The 21,489-nt window shown below is 38.2% G+C and overlaps 1 protein-coding gene across 9 annotated transcripts in view; it reads right to left on the reverse strand.

The window, feature by feature from the left end:
• Positions 1–21,489, reverse strand: part of Pcdh15 (protocadherin related 15) — a 623,956-nt gene that overhangs the window by 63,752 nt on the left and 538,715 nt on the right. For all 9 annotated transcript variants that reach the window (XM_059244015.1, XM_059244010.1, XM_059244012.1 and 6 more), the window contains one exon: positions 166–381. In XM_059244015.1, coding sequence (XP_059099998.1) covers positions 166–381 — 216 coding nt within the window. The remainder of the gene's footprint in view (positions 1–165; positions 382–21,489) is intronic.

Consider the following 21,489-nt stretch of genomic DNA (forward strand, 5'->3'; position numbering starts at 1 on the left):
ACAACAAAATGTTTTCTGTTTTTTAATTACAGAGGCCAGACATCTTGATGAAAATTTAATGACATTTATATTTCAGAGAGTCTATTTCAAAGTAGTATTGAAAGTGTTGATAGCTACAACACTGGCCCCGGGCTAGAGTCTCATGTCCCTCCCTCATGCACTTACCAGCACGTCAGCTTTCCCACTCAACCCCTTCCCGTAGTCGTCAGTTGCAATCACTTGAAACTTGAAGTAGGATCTCCTCATGTTGTGGAAGAGCATGGCTGTCTTGATGAGTCCTGTGTATGTTTCCACCACAAACCCCTCTTTGCCCTCTTTAATGGGTGGTATGATGAGCCTGTAGGCCATGGCACTATAGTTTCCTGTGTCCCTGTCGGTAGCCTAGGAAGGAAAAACCAGATGATAAATCATCAGTGAGAAAAGAGAAAAAGCTTGCATCTGGAAAGCTTATTTCTGCTTCCAAGGCTACTTGTGTAATAGCACAGTACATTTCTCCTAAAATTCCATTTCTCTGAATATCATTATGCAGATGCAGAAGACACATCTGCATAACAAAGAGTTCTCATCAGAAATGATCCTGGCCCCAGGACAGTTGTTACAAAAGACCAGGAGCCAATCAATCAATTTTTATCTATCTGTCAGGATGAGTTCAAATTTATGCTATGGATCCAAACTATGGGCACTGTGGGAACTATGGGCTACTTGAAGAACATCATCACAGGAGTATGGGTTTTTTGTTTGTTTGTTTGTTTTCAGATTGGTCAGGGATTTTTTTTTTTTGTAATTATAAATTCTTTTCTACAGAGTTTTTCATTAATATATTTTGGTCACGTTTTCCTCTCCCCCAACTCCTACCTCCCTATCCACACAACTTCCTGTTTTTTTCTCCCTCTCTCCAAAATGAAACAAAACAAAAACAAAAGAAAAATCAAAACAAACAAAACCCACATTTTTGACTTAACATACAGCCTAAGGGGTAGGAGATATAAACTACTGTACAATGACATATCAAATCATAAGTCAAACATCATAGTTTTAAACAAATACATTTATGGATATATGAGTGAGTGCTGCCTAGCTTCTATTCTAGCAAGATGAGAATAAGATAGATGCCAGCTTTCTCTTTTGTGATCCTCCTGAGTTAACAAGGTTTCTGGTGATAGAGTGACAGAGCACAGGCTTAAATTTCTTATCATTTAGGTTTAAAAAGGGATTTTCCATTTTTTCTTAAAAATGGCTGTGAACCAAATATAATTTGCAGGGGTTCTATGGCTTCTATTTAAGGGAAAGTTCTCAAAATGTCAGCTTCAGAATTATTTCAAAGCAAATCACTCAGAAAAGATATGGTTGAGGCTGGAGAGGTTCTCAGCGCAGAAGAGCACTGGCTGCTCTTCCAGAGCGTCCAGGTTCGGTTCCCAGCACCCACATGATTGCTCACAATCAGCTGTAACTCCATTTTCAGGACATCTGATGCCCTCTTACATCCTCTGCAGGCACCAGGCCTGCAAGTAGTGTGTAGACATGCATGCAGGCAAAACACCCATATACATAACATTAAAAATATTTTTAAAACAATTTATGGGCTTTATTATTAAAAAATAACTTGAAATAAATAAATATATCATATGCTCCAATTAACCAGACCCCAAATCTATACATTCCAATTAACTTTTATACAGTTAGAAGAAGGCATTTGGAGTGGAAGCTGTGAAACTTCACATTAAGTTTTCAACTTTTGATATTGAACATGTAACAAAAAAGGCTAAATACAAGAGGACGAGAAAGGAGCGAATGCAGGTAATGTACACGAGCTACAAGAGAGGATACAAAGCTAACTGTTTCTCTAGTTCTAATTTTGTCATGGATTATTTTTGTTTTGGGTAGTGCATAAGGAAATAAAATGTACTTAATACTGAAAATATATTAAAAAATGGTGGATAAGGGAATTGGATAATGCCATCAGGCTGTATGTAAATTATTCAGGATATTACATCTTTCATATTTCCATTCCCATTTTTTAGCATTATTTTCCATTACATACATTACACAGTCATTCTTATATCATTGCTTAATTTAAAACATCATATATTAAGCATTTTTAATTTGTATTAAAACTCTAAGAGCTGTACTAAAGTAATTTAAATAGTAAGAAAAAATATTGCTGAGGAAGCTACTGTTACAATTTTATAGATTAGTGATGTCTAATAGAAGGTTCTGGGTGCTGATAGAAACCATCCCAGTATGTCTGATCCTCACAGCAGAAATCAGCCATATACGACCACTGAGAATTTGAAATGAGGCTAAGGCGACAAAAGGACTGGGATTCTGACTTGACCTAACTTAATCACATGAGTGGTAGTGTTGGTATATAGACAGTGACAAGAATACGTAAAAGCCCACACACAGTAAGGTATAGTATACACTTGACTCGGCTTCAAATTTTATACATATTCCAAACACATGAAACATTTCAGGATAGTCCCATCTACACAACAGGGAATGTTATCCTATACTACATAACACAGCTATTTCAACTCAAGATGAAAAATCATGACTGGTCTAAGCTGCTGTCCTGGTGAATTCCGATTGCCAACTTGACTGGATTTAGAGTTACTTAGGAGACATATCTATGGGGGTGGCTATGGGGGCATCTCCAGAGAAGTTTATCAAAGGAGGGAAAGTTGCCCCTAAGTGTGGTCAGTACAGTCCCCTAGGTTAATGTCTCAACTGAACAAATAGAGAAATGGAGAAAGCCATTTGGGCACCAGGATTCGTGTCTGCCTGTCTTTTGACTGCATGTGCAATGTGTTCAGCTGCCATGATGCCTTCCCGGGAGGCCATGATAGGCTTTATCATCGGACTGTGAACCAAAGTCAACCTTCCCTTCTTACTTCGTTTTCATCATTGTATTCCCTGCCACCCCCCCGCCCCATCCCCAGCAACAGCATAACTACAGTTGCTAAACTGCCCCATTAAGAAGAGGGAAAGAAAGCATGCTCCTTCAGCTCATTTTCTCATGTGCACTGATGTTCTGTTTAGCAGAGCTGGGTTGGGGCGTTAGAGTTCCAGGCAAGAGATTTCAGCTAGCATTCCATTCCCTTTCACAAGAGAAAGAAAGAGTAATTAAAGTTAACCTTTTAAAGTTTTAAACCATGGTGATTTTATTCATTTAACAAAGGATAGCATAAGAAATTTAAAAAAACGTATTCACAACCAAAATTAAACTCAGAATCTAAACCAACTAACATGAGATGTACATCTCCATACCATGAGTAAATTTGCTACTAAGGTCAGATCAGAGAGGTTTGGAGAAGGGGCTGGGAAAACAGCTCAGTTAGTAAAGCAATTGCCTTGCAAGTGTGAGGACCTGAGTTTGATTACCAGATATCACATAAAAAAGTCTGGGCACGGTGGCGTGCATATAAAATCTCAGTATTGGTTAGGTAGAGATAGCAGAATCCCTTGGGTTCACTGGCCAGCCAGTCTAGCCTACTTGCTGAGCTCCAGGCCGGTGAGACACCGTTTCAAGGTGAATGACACCCGAGGAACAAGACTTCAGATCGTCTTCTGGTTTCTACATGCACATACATGCACACATACAAACACATGCACACAACACACAGACATACACAAAAAGATGTGATGCACTCAACTTTTAACTTTTGGTTACCATAAAGATTTCTCTTTAAGTAAATAATTTATTGTTAATGTAAGCTTTGAGATATAGTAGCCATGCCTAAAGTGTACCCAATTACAAATGTACAAAGCAATAAAATTTTGAAAAAAAAGGAATTTCTGTGAGACTAATATGTGTATTAAGAATCAAAACACCACAGCTATTCATGTCTACATGCATGCCTCAGTCACACCCATATCCCTGTCACACCCATCTCCCTGTCACACCCATCTCCCTCAGGGAAACCGCCCATCTGGCTGTGTTGCTAGGTTTGCTCATTTTCAAAGTTTATATTGGTAGAATCAGCACAAGTTCTACTTTATAACTCAACTCCTTCACTAAGTTTTGTGCTATGAGGTTCAATCCTGTTCAATTGTTATTTATTTATTTATTTTTATTAAGAAAATTTTTTCATTATTTCTTACACACCAATCAAAGATCCTCCTCTTCCCTCCTTCTGCCCCCCCCCACCCTCCCTTCCCCAACCCCCCTCCACTCCTCTCCACAAGAAGGCAAGGCCTCCCATGGGGAGGCACATCCCCTCCCCGTGCCTCAAGGTTGCATGAGGTGTTCCATCATAGGTAATGGACTCCGAAAAGCCTGCTCCTGCACTAGGGATGGAATCTAATCCTAGTGCCAGGGGGCCACCCCAAGCCCATCAGGCTACACAACTGTCTTGCCATGCAGAGGGCCTAGACCAGTCCTATGCAGGCTCCACAGCCATTGATCCAACTTTCATGAGTTTGCACTAGCTTGATTTTGTCATCTCTACAGGTTTCCCCATCATGATCTTGGTGCACTTGCTCATAGAATCCCTCTTCTCTCTCTTTGACTGGACTCCTGGAGCTCTGCCTGGTGTTTGGTTGTGGATCTCCGCATCTGTTTCCATCAGTTACTGGAGAAAAGCTCTGTGATGACAGGGTATTCACTGATCTGGTCATTGGGGTAAGCCAGAGCAAGTGAATGGAACTAGAAAATATCATCCTGAATGAGGTAATTCGGACTCAGAAGGACATAAGTGGATACTAGATGTAAAGCAAAGGATAACCAGACAACAACTCATAGCTCCAGAGAATTTAGCTAACAAGGAAGACCCAAAGAGAATGCATGGATTGCCCTTGGAAGGGGAAATAGATGAGATCTCCATGAGCAAAATGGGGTGAGGGGTGGGCAATGGAGAGTAGGGTATAGGGGATGAGAACATAAGGAAATGGGATGGTCAAGCTAGAACAGGGATGGAGTGGGAGAGCAATGAAAGAGATAACATGATAGAGGGAGACATCATGGGGATCGAGAGAAACCAGGTGCTAGGGAAGTTGCCAGGAATCCCCAAAGTTGACCTCAGCTTAGACTACTAGAAATAGTAGAGAGGGTGCCTGAGTCCTGTTCAATTTTAAGATAAACGCTAACAACACAATGATACTTAGATAGGAGGGATGGCTACTGTGCAAACATAGCTGTTGCTTGGTACATTAAGCTAACTCACACAGTTTCCACTGACTAACTTCCCATTTCAAAAAAATTGTTTTGCTTCCTAATTTATTGCATTATGAAAACTATAACACAGTCATATTTCATAATAAATGACTGAAGTGCTTTTTGTTGTAAACTTTTTCTGAAGCAAATCATCATTTAATATAAAACTCAGAAATACCATTTAGAATTCTACAGTGTGGTCCAAAAATAGTAAAAATGAGGTGCAATTTTTAAAAAGTAAGTATTGCTAGACATTTGAAGCTCTGAAGCTCTATTTCTGTGTTATGCAATGATAGCCCACTTTCATTCCCTCTTTCAAGGTACACCATACTCAGCAATCTACTTTAAGGACCCCATTTCTGGACATGGTCACAGGACAGGGGACCTCTCTCCCTTCTCTATCAAGTATGTAGAGTTGAATGTTGGTGAACTACAGAGTAAAAGTGGACATATCTTGTGGCTGATGACCTTCAGACCAACACACAGCACGCCCAAGTTCCATTTAGGATCACAGCCTCTCTAGGAGACATAAGTTAGATGGCTTGTAGTCCACTCCCTACAGTCACAAACAGACAAGACCAAATGTTCTCATGAAGTAAATGATAAAATAGGACATGTTTAAATACATACTGATTCACTTCTAAAGTGCCAGTCACAACATTCAGAGTACAGCTTGAAATCTGTCTTAGGTTGTGAACAGGCAGCAAACATCTCAGCGTTGAATGCATCATGACCATCTGCTTCCTGCTTTTAAGGTCTTTACATTTATTTTGTTTGTTTACTCTTACATTTTTTTTATATTGAGAGGAACTTCAAAGTCACTTTTAACTTGCATTTCTTAGCCATCAATAAGATGAATTATGTCTAACAATATTATTATAAGCACATATATTACATATATATGCTATATTACATGATTGTGATGTGCTGAAAATTATGCTTATGTAATTATAGTTAATGACCAAGAACATCATGACCATTAAAGATATTTGCTATTGGAGCTGTTAAATTCATATAGTAATAACAAGAAAGTTTTGCTTTTCTGTAATATGCTGTGTATCAATGAGTACAGAAATTTAAGCACTCAAGAACTCAATTTAGACTCATCATCTTAGACACGTAAGATTATAACTCCTCTAAGAAAGTAATATATTAATAATTTATTTCATATTGAGCTCCAGTGCATGCACTTGGTTTTCATAGTCACGTTTCATTTTATTCATGTTTTCTAGTTTTCCTTTATTGTTTCCAGATCCCATTTGACTCAGTCTTGCAAACCTTCTTCCTCCATTGAAACCCACATACTTATGTAGAGAAAATACTCTCTCCTTGTTACTGAATTCAAGGACATTGGTATCTAGTTCTCAGTTTTCCTCTTCAACTTATTAATTCTTTTAAAGTACAGTTTTCATGGAGATGGCATACTTGGCAATTTATCTTCAATTCTCTGGCTAGTGACACTCCTAGACCAGTGAGCTGCTTGAGAGTTGCTCTAGTGTTAAATCTCACAGAGGCACTGGCCCTGGGGAAATGCTCTGTCCCAGGAAGATAAAACTTCAATGCGTACATTTCTGACCGCGGTGCACTCATCACATCTGAAACCTCTGATGATGGAGAATTTTCACGTTTGCTCTCTCCCTTGAGACATTAGGTTTGGAGTTCCTGCCCACTTCCGCTCTGTTGAAGTCACACTGTGGTTATCTTGTCTTTGTACCTTCGATCAATTGAGCCATTAGTTTATACCTGGTGATTTAAGACTGAAGATGGAGAATTTAAACAACCAGGAAAATCAGTGTGACCAGAACCTCTCCATCTGAGTTTCAAACTGTGCTTTTGCTCCATTCAGAAAATCTTTTCTGTAAACAGTGATGTCTCACATCATAATTCAGCCCATTCGTCAATGTGCATCTTCTTCAGGCTCCTCTAGAGATGCGCACATTCTAATTTACATAGAATTTCAGGATATCAAGTGTGACATTTCTCAGCTGTTCATCTTAGAAGCAAAATATCTTTACCTGTGCCATCTGTCAGCTCTTGGAATCTTAGAGACGCAGCCGACCCACCTCCCCCATGGAAGGCACGTTCACCAGGATCTGAGCTGCACCCAGTTCTCCTCATAGGGAACATACTATCATTTCCCTGTCATTTTAACCTTTTCCTCTCCAAACTATGAAAGCATATTTGTCTTTTCCATTAAGACAAAGCGAAGCTTTTATTCTGATGCTCACCACACCACTGTTTTCACAGTTCAGTTCTCTACCCTTTCTTTCTATAATTCCTACCTGCCACTTCATCCTTGAAACACAGTCAGACCTGAGCCTCTCCAATGAGAACAACTATCCCAGGTCGGGCTTCAAATGGAGCTCAGTCTCACCTGTGCTCTTGCTGGGCCTGTGTGTGTGTGTGTGTGTGTGTGTGTGTGTGTGTGTGTGTGTGTGTATAAAACACTGGTGTGCAATCCACTGTCAGCTAACATCTGCCCACCATTCACGGTTTCCAGTGCTGTGCTAACATCTGCCCACCACTCATGGTTTCCAGTGCTGTGTGACACCTCAAACGCATGGTCTCACTAACAGTCCATTGCTATTTCACAGGAGAATGCTGGAGGCCAGAGAGATCAGTAAACTATTGATAACTGCACAGGTTGCTAGTAGCACAGCAGGGTGGGTCTCACTCTAAGTCCACTCTATCCAACGTGTCAGATGACCAGGGATTTAAACACTCACTGAAAGGAACAGAAAATAAAAGATGAACCACCCTAAGAATTTTTCCTGGATGCAACAAGGAGATGGAGAGAACAATAAATACACGTACCGGAAACTAAGTGTGTATGCTTCTTACAAAGCTGTTGAAAAATACCCCTATAATGTTGGTTATAGAAGCTGGCCTTTGGATAGTGATGGGTGCATGAGGGTAGAGCCCTATAGGAGGTTCTAAGCTCCCCTTTATCACTTCTGCCATGTAAAGGCATAGTGCAAAGACAGCTATGTAGGAGCCAGAGATATAGCCCTAGTGAATCTGCTGATGGGTAAAAATTGCTAATGACCCAGGCCTCTAGGAGCCAGGGATACAGCCCTAGTGAATCTGCTGATGGGTAAAAATTGCTAATGACCCAGGCCCAGGAGAAAGAATTTATCTTGCATGGAAATCCCTCAGTTATAAATGCCAGAATGGATAAGTAAAAACAGTAACACGCTATGTAAATGTTATTATTTACTTGATATTTTATTTTATTCAGTTTTTTTTATAGTGTCTCATTATGTGCTCTAGGCAGTCATTGGACTTGCCATACTCAAGGCCCGGCCTCACTTGCTGTGATTATAGATGTGTGCCAAGAAGCCTGGCTAAGAATACAAAACTCTAAGGTAAATGGTGGTTTCTGCTTAGATGTCTCCTTCTTCCCTTCCTTCCTCCCTTATTGTGAGTGGCTGGGAGAGCAGGTAGCAAGGTGTGCTCATGGAAGAGAATTTAATATGACTCCTTTCCTAGGAAGTAGAAATCTCACTGTAAATAGAAGAATATTCCTCTCTTTTCTCCAGCTGTGTTTTGCCATCACCACAAAACTGCAGTGAGAGTTGCCCAGCTTAAACCCTAACACCGACTGCAGCGGGCCAAATTCTCCCTGAGATCGCATAATCAAATGCATTCCCCATGTAGGCCTGCAGTCCCTATTCACACACTACTGCTTTGCCCAAGGCAAGAGAAAATAATCAAAATCATAAGGTCCTGTGGCCCTGGACTCTGCTTGATTTGATGGGCAAACCACAGTCTGGGGACTTAAGACCAATGATGTTCAATGAAGCATGGCTTATGACTCTGACTGAGTGAGCCTTTTTCAAAAATCTCAACTCCCCATAGGAAGCCTTACCTTTTTGGAGGAGGGGATAGTGGGTGGGTTGGGAGGGGAAGGTTGGTGGGGAGTGGGAGGAGGGATCAGAGGAGGGAATCTCTGGTTGGTATGTAAAATGAATAAAAAAATTTCTTAATAAAGAAAAAAAAAGAATTGAAAAAAGAGAAAAAAAATCTCACCTCAAAACACACCACACGTAATTCTAGCAAACAAAGGTTCAAGAGAGATTAAAATTTCAAGTAAAACAAATCTCAAAGAAGAAACAAAATAGTATGAGGATGTTGAGATAAAGGAAAAGTCAAATCCATAACTAGGAAGACTTTGAATTATTTAAAAGTCATATAAAGAATGAGAAGTAGTTGAAGACAAAATATCTTTCAGAAATGGAAAATAAATTATTCCATAAAAATCTCATTATAAGTTAATATTTTTAAAAATATAAACTGTTACAAATACACAAAGGACTACTTTCTTAAAATTAGAGAAAATTCATAGGTAGTTTCATAAAGGCACAAATATATAAATAAAAACCATAAACCTGTTTTATCATTTATTAGGTCATAAAAAGAGAACAGCCAATAATTTTGGCTAAATTCATGCTTAAAAACTAAAACTGACTCATCAGAAAATTCTAAATGAATCATATTTTCTTAAAGAGTTAGTACAATGTTAACCTGTTTCTTTATAATAAAAAGGTTATACCGGGTCCATGACATAGTTTCCAGGAGGAAGGGAGAGACTGATGAGTAGATTTATTGACTTTTATGTTTTCTCTTGGTGAAAAGAGGAAAGTTATGTCAGGACTTGCTTGGAAAGAAGCCAAATTTGGATATTATAATTCTACTTGCTTTAATTGTATTTTATAATGAAAACTTAGACACAGGCAACCACTTACACACTTCTAAGACCTCATCTGGAATTTTTGATGTGTACAGGTGCCCAACATTAAGAGACAACCGCCAAATAATTGCCTCTATCATGCAGGGAATAGGTAAGACATTAATTTTCTAATAGCCTTAGTAACTGTTCCCCTCCGTTGCCTAAATGAATACCATGGATGCAGAAATATTAGTAAAATAATTAGTGATGTCCTAAAACTTTCAAACCTATTAAAGTCCAATAATGGAGCTTTAATTTCAGCTTCTCAATTACACCCATTTCAAACTTTAGCAGCACAAAAATCTTGCTTTTCCCAGAGTGAAAGTGATTTAGAATGTAGGGCCCAAAACTCACACCTCACATCCACCCACTGATGTGGGTGTCAAACTGTGATTATTAGAGGCAAAAAAGAACAGAGCATTGGGTTCTGAGTAATACTTTAACTTTATTCTTGTATTTTTAGAAAACATGAAGAAACTTTCATTTTAAAATCCTTACAGTCAATGTGCCCAGCTTCTGATAAAACATGGATAAAGAAATACCAAGGAGATTGATCTATTCACAGGCCTATTCAAAAATTTTGCAAAAACTAAAAAGAAAAGAAAGAAATGTTTTAAATAGGAAAAAAAATCCGTGTTAGATTTTTTCACAAGAATTTAATAAAACATGACTACTGTAGGATATTAATGACACCTAATATTAAGGTTCACATCAGGTAATTGCAGAATTAAGTAAATGTCAACTTAATATAATTGAAGAGATATATTTGCAGGCTTTTATTACAGTGATCCAGGATAGATTTGGGATCCTGTTAGAAGCAGCCTCACCCACGGACTGCGTATGGACTTCAGAAGTGGCGATCTCTTCTTTCGCCTGCCTGTTCTTACTAAAGAGCCAACACGGTTTAGAACTTAAGCAGGACTGCAATAATGATCTATGGAGGCCTGCAGTCACAGCTTGAATTACACGATCCTGATACATTATGTACATTCATAATTTGTCAACATTTTTCTCAAAGAGTGGTATCAAAATCATCACAAAGACAGCATCTTTGTGACAAATTAGACACTGACCTAAAGAAAAATTCTTTTTTAAAAAACAAACAAAACAAACAAACATATACACAGCAAAATTCTGTATCATAGAAGGCACAATAGTGAAAAATAAATCGGACTTCCTTGTGTTTATATAGTAATTAAAGTGTTTAGTTTTCTTTTCCTTATAAATTCTTTCGCAAAGTAAATATTTTTTACCTCATAAATGAATTCTTCTCTTCACCATTATAATTATTTAGTCCAAAATAAGGACTATTCAAGTCCTTCCAAGATGCTTTCAAATGAATTCTGTTCTTTTTATCCATATAAAAACAGATTGTTCTCCATTCAATGGGTATTTAAGCAAGAGAAAAGCCACTGTTTGAGCATTCTTTTTGAGAGATAAAGTGAGTTTAGTTTCAATGTTTATTTTTAATAACAATGTATCAATTTTCTTAGACGTTTCCCAGTTATTACACTGCTTAAGCATTACTTTTCAAAGATAATTTATTTTTATGAGCATTGATTGGTGTTTTGCCTGACTGTGTATCTGTGTGAGGGTGTTCGATCTCCTGGAACCTGAACTAGAGACAGTTGTAAGCTGCCGTGTGGCTGCTGGGAATCGAACTTGGTCTTCTGGAAGAAGAGTGAGCCAATGTTCTTAACCACTGAGCCATCTGTCCAGTCCTAGATTATTTGTGATTTTACTTCCTCACTAAAAGCCAGTGAAACCTCTTAGTCATATATTCTCACTTTCTGGTTGTTCTTTAGTCACAATGAATCCCGTCACTCTGATCCAAGCTCAGCTTCTCGACTATCACCCCTCTTTCTGTATTTTCTTTACATGGTGAGTGCGTGATCATTTATATTCATTACGTTTTTCATAGTGATGCCACTGAAAGGCTCACAAGTGGAGAGGACATAATCCATCACAACAGAGGAGATATGAAGGCCGGAGTGTGTATGTAGGTGGGACTCCCCACCTCCTCACACCTTAAAGGAACAGGAAGTAGAAACTGGTCAGAAAGTGGGAACTGGCTACACAGTTTCAAAGTCTACCTTCAATAACCCACGGCCTCTCACAAGCCCCCATTTCAAAGGATTCTCACTATCTTGAAACAGATAGCATTGTTTGTTTTTGTTTTGTTTTGTTTTTCTCAAACCACAGCCTCTCTGTATTGAGCTCAGAGTCGCTTCTCAGCATCCTCTTCCTCTTTATTTATTCATCCCCGAGTCCTGGCTCCCTATGAACAGTCCGTTAGAAAAACTCTGAATTCTGACTGTACAGTCCTCTAGCTCTCTCCCACGCTGCCAAGGTTATGATGGCCAATTCCAGGGTCTCATCAAGTATGACTTTTTGTTTTTTTTTTCAATAATTAAAATATTGAATCACTCCACTTACAAGAAAATTATTATCAATCTGATCCCAGTTTACTATCCCCACTTCTTGCCTTATCTTATTTTATTACTTATGCTTTTCTCTTGAGAAAGTATCCAGTGGACGCTGATGATGTACCACAGAGATGTCAACAGTTTAGTAATGGCAATGAATCATCTCAACTGGGATTCTTTACAGCAGAGACTGAATCTCACATCAAATTCAATACTTGGAACCATCTATTGCTTATTACTTACATCTTTCTAATAATCTATACTGTGAACCAGCCCATTTCATACTACTTATATTTTTCTAATAGTCTATACTGTTTCTGGTTTTGATAATTTAATATTTTTTTAAATACTTAATCAAAACAACTCTTATCTAGTAGGCCAAAGAAGCAATGGTTATTCTGGGACTCTAATATAGTATAAATGGGGAGGGAGGGTGGGTGAGGAGGGAGAGTGGGTGAGGAGGGAGGGTGGGTAATAGAGATGGAGACTGATGGAGATTTAAATGCTTCTTTTACTCCCTATAAGAGAGTTGCCTTCAGTTGCTTGTGCCTTTGTGTGTGTGTGTGTGTGTGTGTGTGTGTGTGTGTGTACCTTTATTTATTGTCATGACTATTACATAATTATGTCTCTATATTACACACTAGATTTTTTGACTCATGCATTTGATGGTAATGTCTTATCTAGTAAGTGGTGTTTTGTTTAAATATGTATAGAAGAATGTCACAGTAGATTACATGTCAGTATTTAGAATAGATAGATTTAAGCTCATTTCTCCTAGTTATTGTTACTGGTTATTTGAAATTTGACAACTAACTCTAGAATTTAGGTCCTCCTGTTTAAAATGGGGAACCAGGACAGGTCTATATGGACTAGATCAGAATATTATAGGTCTCTACTGGGTTATTTTTTTTTTTTAGTGTGTAGCGCACAGGTAAAGGCATTCATTATTCTTTTGTTTGTGATGTCTGTAAATTTGGGAGCATCAGGGAAAATTTTCTGATTCATTCTTTTCATTTTATAAGCCTCACTGTTTAGAGCCTTGCATACTAAATAATTGTTGAATGACAATTTGAACATGTAAAGAAGTTCACTTATTGACATATTTTAATAAGGTCATATTATTTGCTGGTTAAAAAGCAAAGATACTTACATGGGGGAGAATTGCTACAATATTATTGCAAAGGAACCTTGTGAGTCAGTCACCCATGACTGGAGTTCATTGTGGAGTCTTTGCCTCATAGCTTAAAGTCTTGGGTTTGGTCCCCAGCAACCAATTTTAAAACAAAATAACAACAAATAGATACTGGAATATTTACAAATGCAAATTAAATAGCTTCACTTCCTACTATTTAACAGAATATATTTTCATTGTTGGTGAATTTGCATCATATTGATGTTTAGATCATTTTTCTCTTGAGTATTTTTCTCTTAAACTCACACATGTACATGTACGTATTTTAAATCATAGCTGCTACTAAAAGATAATCTTTAATCTCAGCGCTGAGAAGGATGAGGCAGGAGGATCTTTGTGAGTCCAAGGCTAGCCTGATCTCGATAATGAGTTTCAGGACAGCCCGGACTACATAGAAAGACCCTACCTCAAAAAAAAAAAACCAACCAAACAAACAAAAAACAAACAAACAAAAAAAACCAAACAAAAACAAAAATGGCTGTAATTTTGAATAAGAATGAAAGATAAGAAGTCTTCTTATATTTCAGCTCCCAAATTTAATAGAAAATCAAGGAAAGAGAACATCAAGGCATTTGAATATTCAGTCTGAAAGTTAAATTTCTGTGAATTCACTCTCTTGATATTTATTGCCTATCCATTAAATTATACAAAGACTCCCATTACAAAAAGAAAAACTTATTTATCACAGCTTTTACAGAAAAAAGAACACATGGAGACAAATGGAATTCAATTTATAAACCTTTTAGTTTGGAAAGTCAATGTGAATGTTCAAAAACATGGTGAGTCTAAATTGTTGCTCTGAAGCTAATGATAATCAAAAAAGCCTTTAGTGTCAAGAAAGTGACACTAATTGTAAAGAAGTTCCAATTCGCAGACTGGAATGGGACTATCTGTACACAGGACACTAAAATCTGTCTCTGTGGATTACACAATGTGCCACACTTTAATACAAACACCACATTTATCCAAAGCAGTGGCTATTCAAAATGTCCTTCATTTAAATTGGCCATATTTCAGAGTGCTCTTCTCTCTCTCTCTCTCTCTCTCTCTCTCTCTCTCTCTCTCTCTCTCTCTCTCTCCCGCCTGCCTCCCTCCCTCTTTCCCTCCATCCTGGCATTTGTATATATTGGTGCGTAAATGTATATAGTTACAAATATGCATCAACATAAATATATTTTTCTGTAACAATGGACTTTACATCTTTGGGTAAAAACTAATATTTTCTAAGAAGAAGTAAAATTATTATAAAATAGTCTTTGATCGGCAGAAAAAACACCACCTGAAATTTGAGGTTTTCTTAGCCACATTCAGCATACACTGATAAAATTTCTTGGTTTAACCAGAAAATGACTGGAAAGATGAGTGAGGAAAAATGATGAGAAAAAGCCCATATGCAATTAACAGAAAATAAATATATACGAGAAAGAGAAAGAGCTTTTCTGTTAGAATTTATCTGATTCACCAATTTTACCATATTATTAGACATATGCAATAAACAAAAAATAAATATATATGAGAAAGAGCTTTTCTGTTATAATTTATCTGATTTACCAGTTTTACCCAATTGTTAGACATTTGGAGTTTTTTGATCATTGAGACAAAGCAATCAATAAAGTGTTTGTTTGTGTGTGTGCACAATGTGTGAGTACATGTGTGCATGTATTTGTGTGTGTGCATGTCTGTGTGGGCATTTGTGCATATATCTGTTTCTCCATGTATGTGCATATATGTATGTATCAATGGATGCCTATAAATGTACCACAATGTGTTTGGGGGTCAGAAAAACAATTGCTCTGGTTGGTTCTCCACTTCCACCATGTGGGTCCCAGGGATTGAACTCAGGGGTAGGCATAAGTTAGAATCATCAGATCCTGATTGATTTTGGCATATATTCATTGTGCTTAGCTTTTTCTGTATAGACTTTGCAAATATTTCTTTCCAGTACAAGTATGTCACTTACTTTGATCATATTTATCCTCAGCCCTCTCTTTATCTCTACTCCTTTCTCTTTTAGTGTGTGTGTGTGTGTGTGTGTGTGTGTGTGTGTGTGTGTGTATGTGTGTGTGAGATGGTTTTACTTCTCTATAAATTATTCTAGATCCCTAAATGAGAGTAAACATTCAACATTTGTCTTTGCCACTTTGTTTAATATAATCACCTCTAGTTACATCCATTGTTCAGTAAATTACATAAGTTCAGTCTTCTTCTGGTTGGCTAACATTGAGGTGTGTGTCTATATTCCTGACAGTGGTTGACAGATAACTTCTACTGCACCCACAGCAGCTTGTGTTGTCAATTGGTTTTCTTGTGAGGGCCATTCTGACAGGGTGAAATGTAATTTTAATTTGTATTTCCCTGGTAGGTAAGAGTATTGAATCATCTTCCATATGCTTATTGGACATTTATATCTAATCCTCTGTGAATTTCTTGTTCATTTCATGAGCTCATTCTAGAAATTATTTTTTTGAAATTATTTTTTAATTGTTTTTGATATTTAGCCTTTTGAGTTTACATATATATACATACATATATATATATATATATAATATTCTCCTATAACAAATTCATAATTCCTTACATTAAGGTGTTTAATACACTTGAGTTGATTTTTTTTTTGTATAAAGCAAATGTAAGGATCTAGTCTTATTTTTCTACATACGGATATCCAATTTCCCCAGCACCATTTGGACAGACTGCCTTTTCTGCAATGCACATGTGTGTCATCTTTAAGGAACGATCAGGTGGCCGTTTCAGGATAGAAGGAAAACATGTGTGTGTTTCCTTCCATCGATCTATATGTCTGCTTCTGCACCACTATCACATTGTTTTGTTAGTTTGACTTCATGGTGTGGCATGAAATCAGGTATTAACAGACGCCCAGCACCGATCTTTTAGTTCAGGATTGCTTTGCTCTGTGGGGTCTTTTGTGTATGTATGCATTTTAGTGTATTTTTTCCCCATTTCTTTGAAGAATTCCATTAACATATTGATGGGAATTGCTTTGGCTCTGTAGATCATGTTTGATAATACAGCCATTTCCACAAATATCAATTGTGCTGGTTGAGTATGGCAGATATTTCCACCTTCTGATGTCTTCTTCAATTAAAAAATATTTTTTTTCATTAGAAGTCTTCCCTTCCTTGGCTAGGTTTATTCCTAGGTTTCCCGCTGTTGAAGATGTTATGAATAGGATAGGTTTTCTGGTTGCTCTCTCAGCATATTCATTATTGGTATATAGAAAATATGTTTCTTTTATGTGCTGATTATGTTTCCTGCTATGTCGCTGAAGGTATTTTCCAGTTTTTAAGTGCTGATTGGTAGAATCTTTATGTACTAGATCGCATTGTCCACAAATAGAGATAATTTGACTTCTCATTTTTCTAGCTGAGATTTCAAGGAGTATATGTAGAAAACAGTCTTATCTCATTCTTAATTTTAATGGAAATGCATTGAACTTTTCCCTATTTAGTATTATGTTGATCATGGGTTTTCTATATATATCATTTACTATGTTGAGGTATGTTTCTCCTATTCTTGATTTTTTTCTCGGCTTTTATCATGGAGGTATGTTGGACTTTATTAAAAGTTTTTTCATCTACTGAGATGGTTATGGGATTATGTCTCTGAGTTTATTAATATGATGCAATATATTAATTGATTTCCTGTGTTGAACCACCATTTCATCCTTTGTATGAAGCTCACTTGGTCACGGGGAAGACTTTTTCTGATGTATTGCTGAATTCAGTTTACAAGTATTGAGAATTTTTGTAACAATTTTCATCCTGGGAATTAGCCTATCATTTTCTTTTAGTGTAAAGTCCTTGTCTGATTTTGATATGAGTGCAATGTTGGTCACGTGAAATGAGTTCAGTGTATTCCTTCCATTTCTATTTTGTGCAGTAATTGGGGAGATTTTTTTTTTGAGGTCTGGAAGAATTCAGCTGTGAAGCCAGAGCCTGGGGATCAAACTCAATGCTTGTTATAAGCATGTTTATACTGTTTCTAGGTCCTTGTTTAATCTGGTAGGCTTATGTGTCTGGAAAATTAACTTTTTTTTCAAGATTTTAAAATTTATTAGACTACAGTTTTTATAGTATGCCTCAATAATCCCCTGGATCTCCCTGCTGTCTGTTTTAATGTCTTACTTCATCTGTATTTGTATATTTTGGGTCTTCTCTTGCCTTTGATTAATTTGGATAAGGACTTGTCAATCCTGTTTATGTTTTCAAGAAGTAACTTTTTGCTTTGTGGATTCCTTTTCTGTCCACTTCATTACTTTGTGCTGTGATCTTACTGTTTCTGCCCACTGATTTAGGTTTGTTTGATCTAGATTTTCTAAAACCTGGAAGTTTATTATTATTTATTTCCAATCTCTATGATTTTTTAAAAAATGTATTTATCATATAAGCTTTCCTCTTAGAACCACTTTTGAGCAACACACTTCACTGTCAAAGAAGAAATGAGAACTCAGAGAGAAACAATGAGAAAAATTAAGAGACAAAGAAGCCAGCGGGGCATGGCAGGTCTCATTACTGAGGACAGGGACATCAGAGGAATTAGGAGACACAGAGATAGGGCAATTAAGGGACAAATCCACCAACAGGGCATTACAATTGTAAATTTTGTAATCTCCAGTTTGATTGTGCTGATTTGCCCCACAGAGAGGATTTGCTGACCTGTTGTCTATCTAACTGCCTTTGATGAGCTTGATGTGGTTCAAACCTTCTCCAGCCAAATCCACAGGACTTGGGCCTGATGATGGTTGGGGTGACTCCATGCTGAGGGGTGGTACTGCACAAAGGGAAGGAACAACAGATGATATTTGAGGAAGATCTGGGAAACGTAAGATAATCTGAGGATGTGGAATATATTATACTTGTCCTAATACTTTATTAATAGGTTTCTTTCAGTCTTGCAGAATAACAAGCCCATCCTGCCCATGCCTTTCCTGAGCCACAGAAGATGCAGTAAAGAACCAGACATGAGAAAGAATTTCTCTTGACACCAAGGCAGAAACAGGATCTGTTGTTTGTGTATAAACAGAACCGACAAGATTATGAGCCAGGTTGAAGATTATGAGGTTCCACGTTTTACAGTGAGACAATTCTTGCACTGGGTTGATAGATTTTATTAAAAGTTACTATCTAGGGATTGGTGTGGTTGTGTGTGGTTTAGTTGGTAAAGTACTTGCCATCAGAGCATGAAGACTGAGTTGGACCCCAAGCTCCCATGTAAAAGCCAGGCATGGGCACACACATTGTAACCCCAGTGCCAGGGAAGCAGAGACAAAAGGATCCCTCAAACCCACTGGCCAGACAGTTTAGCCTAGTTGGTGAGTTCAGTTCCAGCAAGAAACTGTCTTAAAAAACAAAGTGGAGAGAAATTGAGCAGGACAACCAATGTTGACCTCTGGCTACCACATGCTCATACATGTGTAGCCCCCAACACACACACACACACACACACACACACACACACACACACACACACACAAACACACACACAATCTAACACTGCTCATTATTTTCTTGTCTATGCACACTATTGAACTCCAGTGTGAATTAGAGTAAATGAGTAGATTCTTTTCTACGTCTCCCTTTGAAGACAAAGCAGGACTTAAGTGTGGAAGGAAATGAGTTGTGGATGACCTTGTCTGTAATGCAGCTCCAGTAGATGAGCTGTGGGACTGTAATTCCAGGTTCTAATTGCATTTACTGCTAAGCAGACACTCATCAACATAGGTGAGATGTAAGCTTTCTGCAGACTTCGGCTTTTCTCATTAAATGTCCCTAATTTCCTCGATGATTATTCATGTAACATACAATTAATATGCACAGGAGGTGGCAGAAAAGATTATACCATGATTCATTAGTGAGAGAAAGGATTGCTTTATTTCCCAAGTTTTATAGATAATTTATTTTATGTTCATGAAAGCTCTTCAGGGCTTTCTACTATACCTTTACTCTGAAAACAAACCAAACCAAACAACAACAACAACAACAATAATAAAACAGCTTTAAAAAAACCCATGCATCTATAAGGGAAGATGTATAAGGTCTCTTAAAAATTCATAAACTGATGCTATTTTCTGTTTTAGAAATGTGAGATAAAGTTTTCAGCTTTTCTAAGACCTACCTTCCTTGCATCCACCCACAGATCTCTTTGTACCACCTCTACCCCTTTATACTCAGACTTCCCATGTCCTTCTCCAGAGTCTAGCCTAGTGGGTAGCCCTACCACCCATCCTCATTTTTTACACAGCCATTCAGATCTACTCCGGGTCCCACAGCCAGCACCCGGGCACCTTGCAGTAGCTGACCTCTAGCCTTTCACAGGGTCTTATTCCCTGTGCCCCAGCCTAGTCCCACCTGTGTCACAGCTAAGGACCTGCCCTACCTGCAGTTACCCACAGGTCCCTTCCACCACCATAACACTTACTCAGACTTCCCACATACCCCACTGTGTAGCATAGGAGCCATATCCTTGCCCTGGCTTAGTTAGACTGACCCTGTGTGCGATCTAGCAGAACTTTAGGCTTCTACTAACACCTTCCTTTCCTGTGGTTACTCATAAGTCTCTCTGTGCTACCTGTACCTACCACCCCACTCCATACACAGACTTATTCCCAGGTCTGCCTTCGGGATCTAGCCTGGTGAGTACACCTGACTTCCTTCCTCATCCATTCCTTTTCCTCAGTTCACCAGCTTAGCCTGGCACTCACACACCAGTGGACCCGCCTAGTCTGGCCTTCATTGCAAAGGAGATCTAAATTGGGCCAGGATCCTCCCAACCTATCAGCCCAACCAGGGGACTTTCCCATGTCTCCCACATCATATCCAGCCTTTGTACTCAGACTTATCTACTCCCATACTCCAGGCTTGGAACGGGAAGCACATCCTGAATACCAGCCCAGTCTGGTCTGTCCACCTGACTTAATTCCACCCAAAACATTTCAAATCTGTAGACCCAACCCACCCTCACATCTTTCTCCTTCCTCAAAATGCTTTATCCGCCGGGCGGTGGTGGTGCACGCCTTTAATCCCAGCACTCGGGAGGCAGAGCCAGGCGGATCTCTATGAGTTCGAAGCCAGCCTGGGCTACCAAGTGAGTTCTAGGATAGGCGCAAAGCTACACAGAGAAACCCTGTCTCGAAAAAACAATAACAAGCCGGGCGGTGGTGGCTCACGCCTTTAATCCCAGCTCTCGGGAGGCAGAGGCAGGCGAATCTCTGTGAGTTCGAGGCCAGCCTGGTCTCCAAAGCGATTTCCAGGAAAGGCGCAAAGCTACACAGGGAAACCCTGTCTTGAAAAACCAAAAAAAAAAAAAAAAAAAAAAAAAAAAAAAAAAAAGAAAAACCAAAAACAAAACAAAACAAAAAATGCTTTATTCATAATTAACCCAGAACCAACAAAGGAAGTCCACATGCCTAGATCTCATACCAACACTATGAAAGATCAAGTCAGTATCTTTTCTCTAAAGCTGACCAGTCCTGTAGACATACTTGCAAATACAACTATCTAGATGAACTCTGTAGGTTACAGGATTTAAAGGAACAATCATAAACCTCCTCAAAGAAGATACAAAGAAACTGCCCAATGAAATAAAAAAAAAGACAGAGCTTAAGGAAATAAATCCCTGAGTGGTGACCAAGAAAACTCAAATATAAGGATGATGGAAATGAATAAAACAATCTAAGACTTGAGAACGGAACACAACCAGGAGATAAAAACATTGAGGAGGCCAAGCTGAAATGAAGATGGAATTAAAAACCCCAGCAAACTGAACTAGAAACCTCAAAGGGAAGCCTTACAAGTAGAAGAATCAAGGAGAAAACCAAATATCAGGTCTCCAAGGTAAAATAGATGATACAAACCAAAAAAGCACGGGACATGAGAAATACACACACACACACACACACACACACACACACACACACACACACGGTGAGGAGGCACACAGGAAATGTGGGACCCTATGAAAAAAAAAACCC

This window comes from Peromyscus eremicus, chromosome 16_21, assembly GCF_949786415.1.
Source record: "Peromyscus eremicus chromosome 16_21, PerEre_H2_v1, whole genome shotgun sequence".
Lineage (NCBI taxonomy): Eukaryota > Metazoa > Chordata > Mammalia > Rodentia > Cricetidae > Peromyscus > Peromyscus eremicus.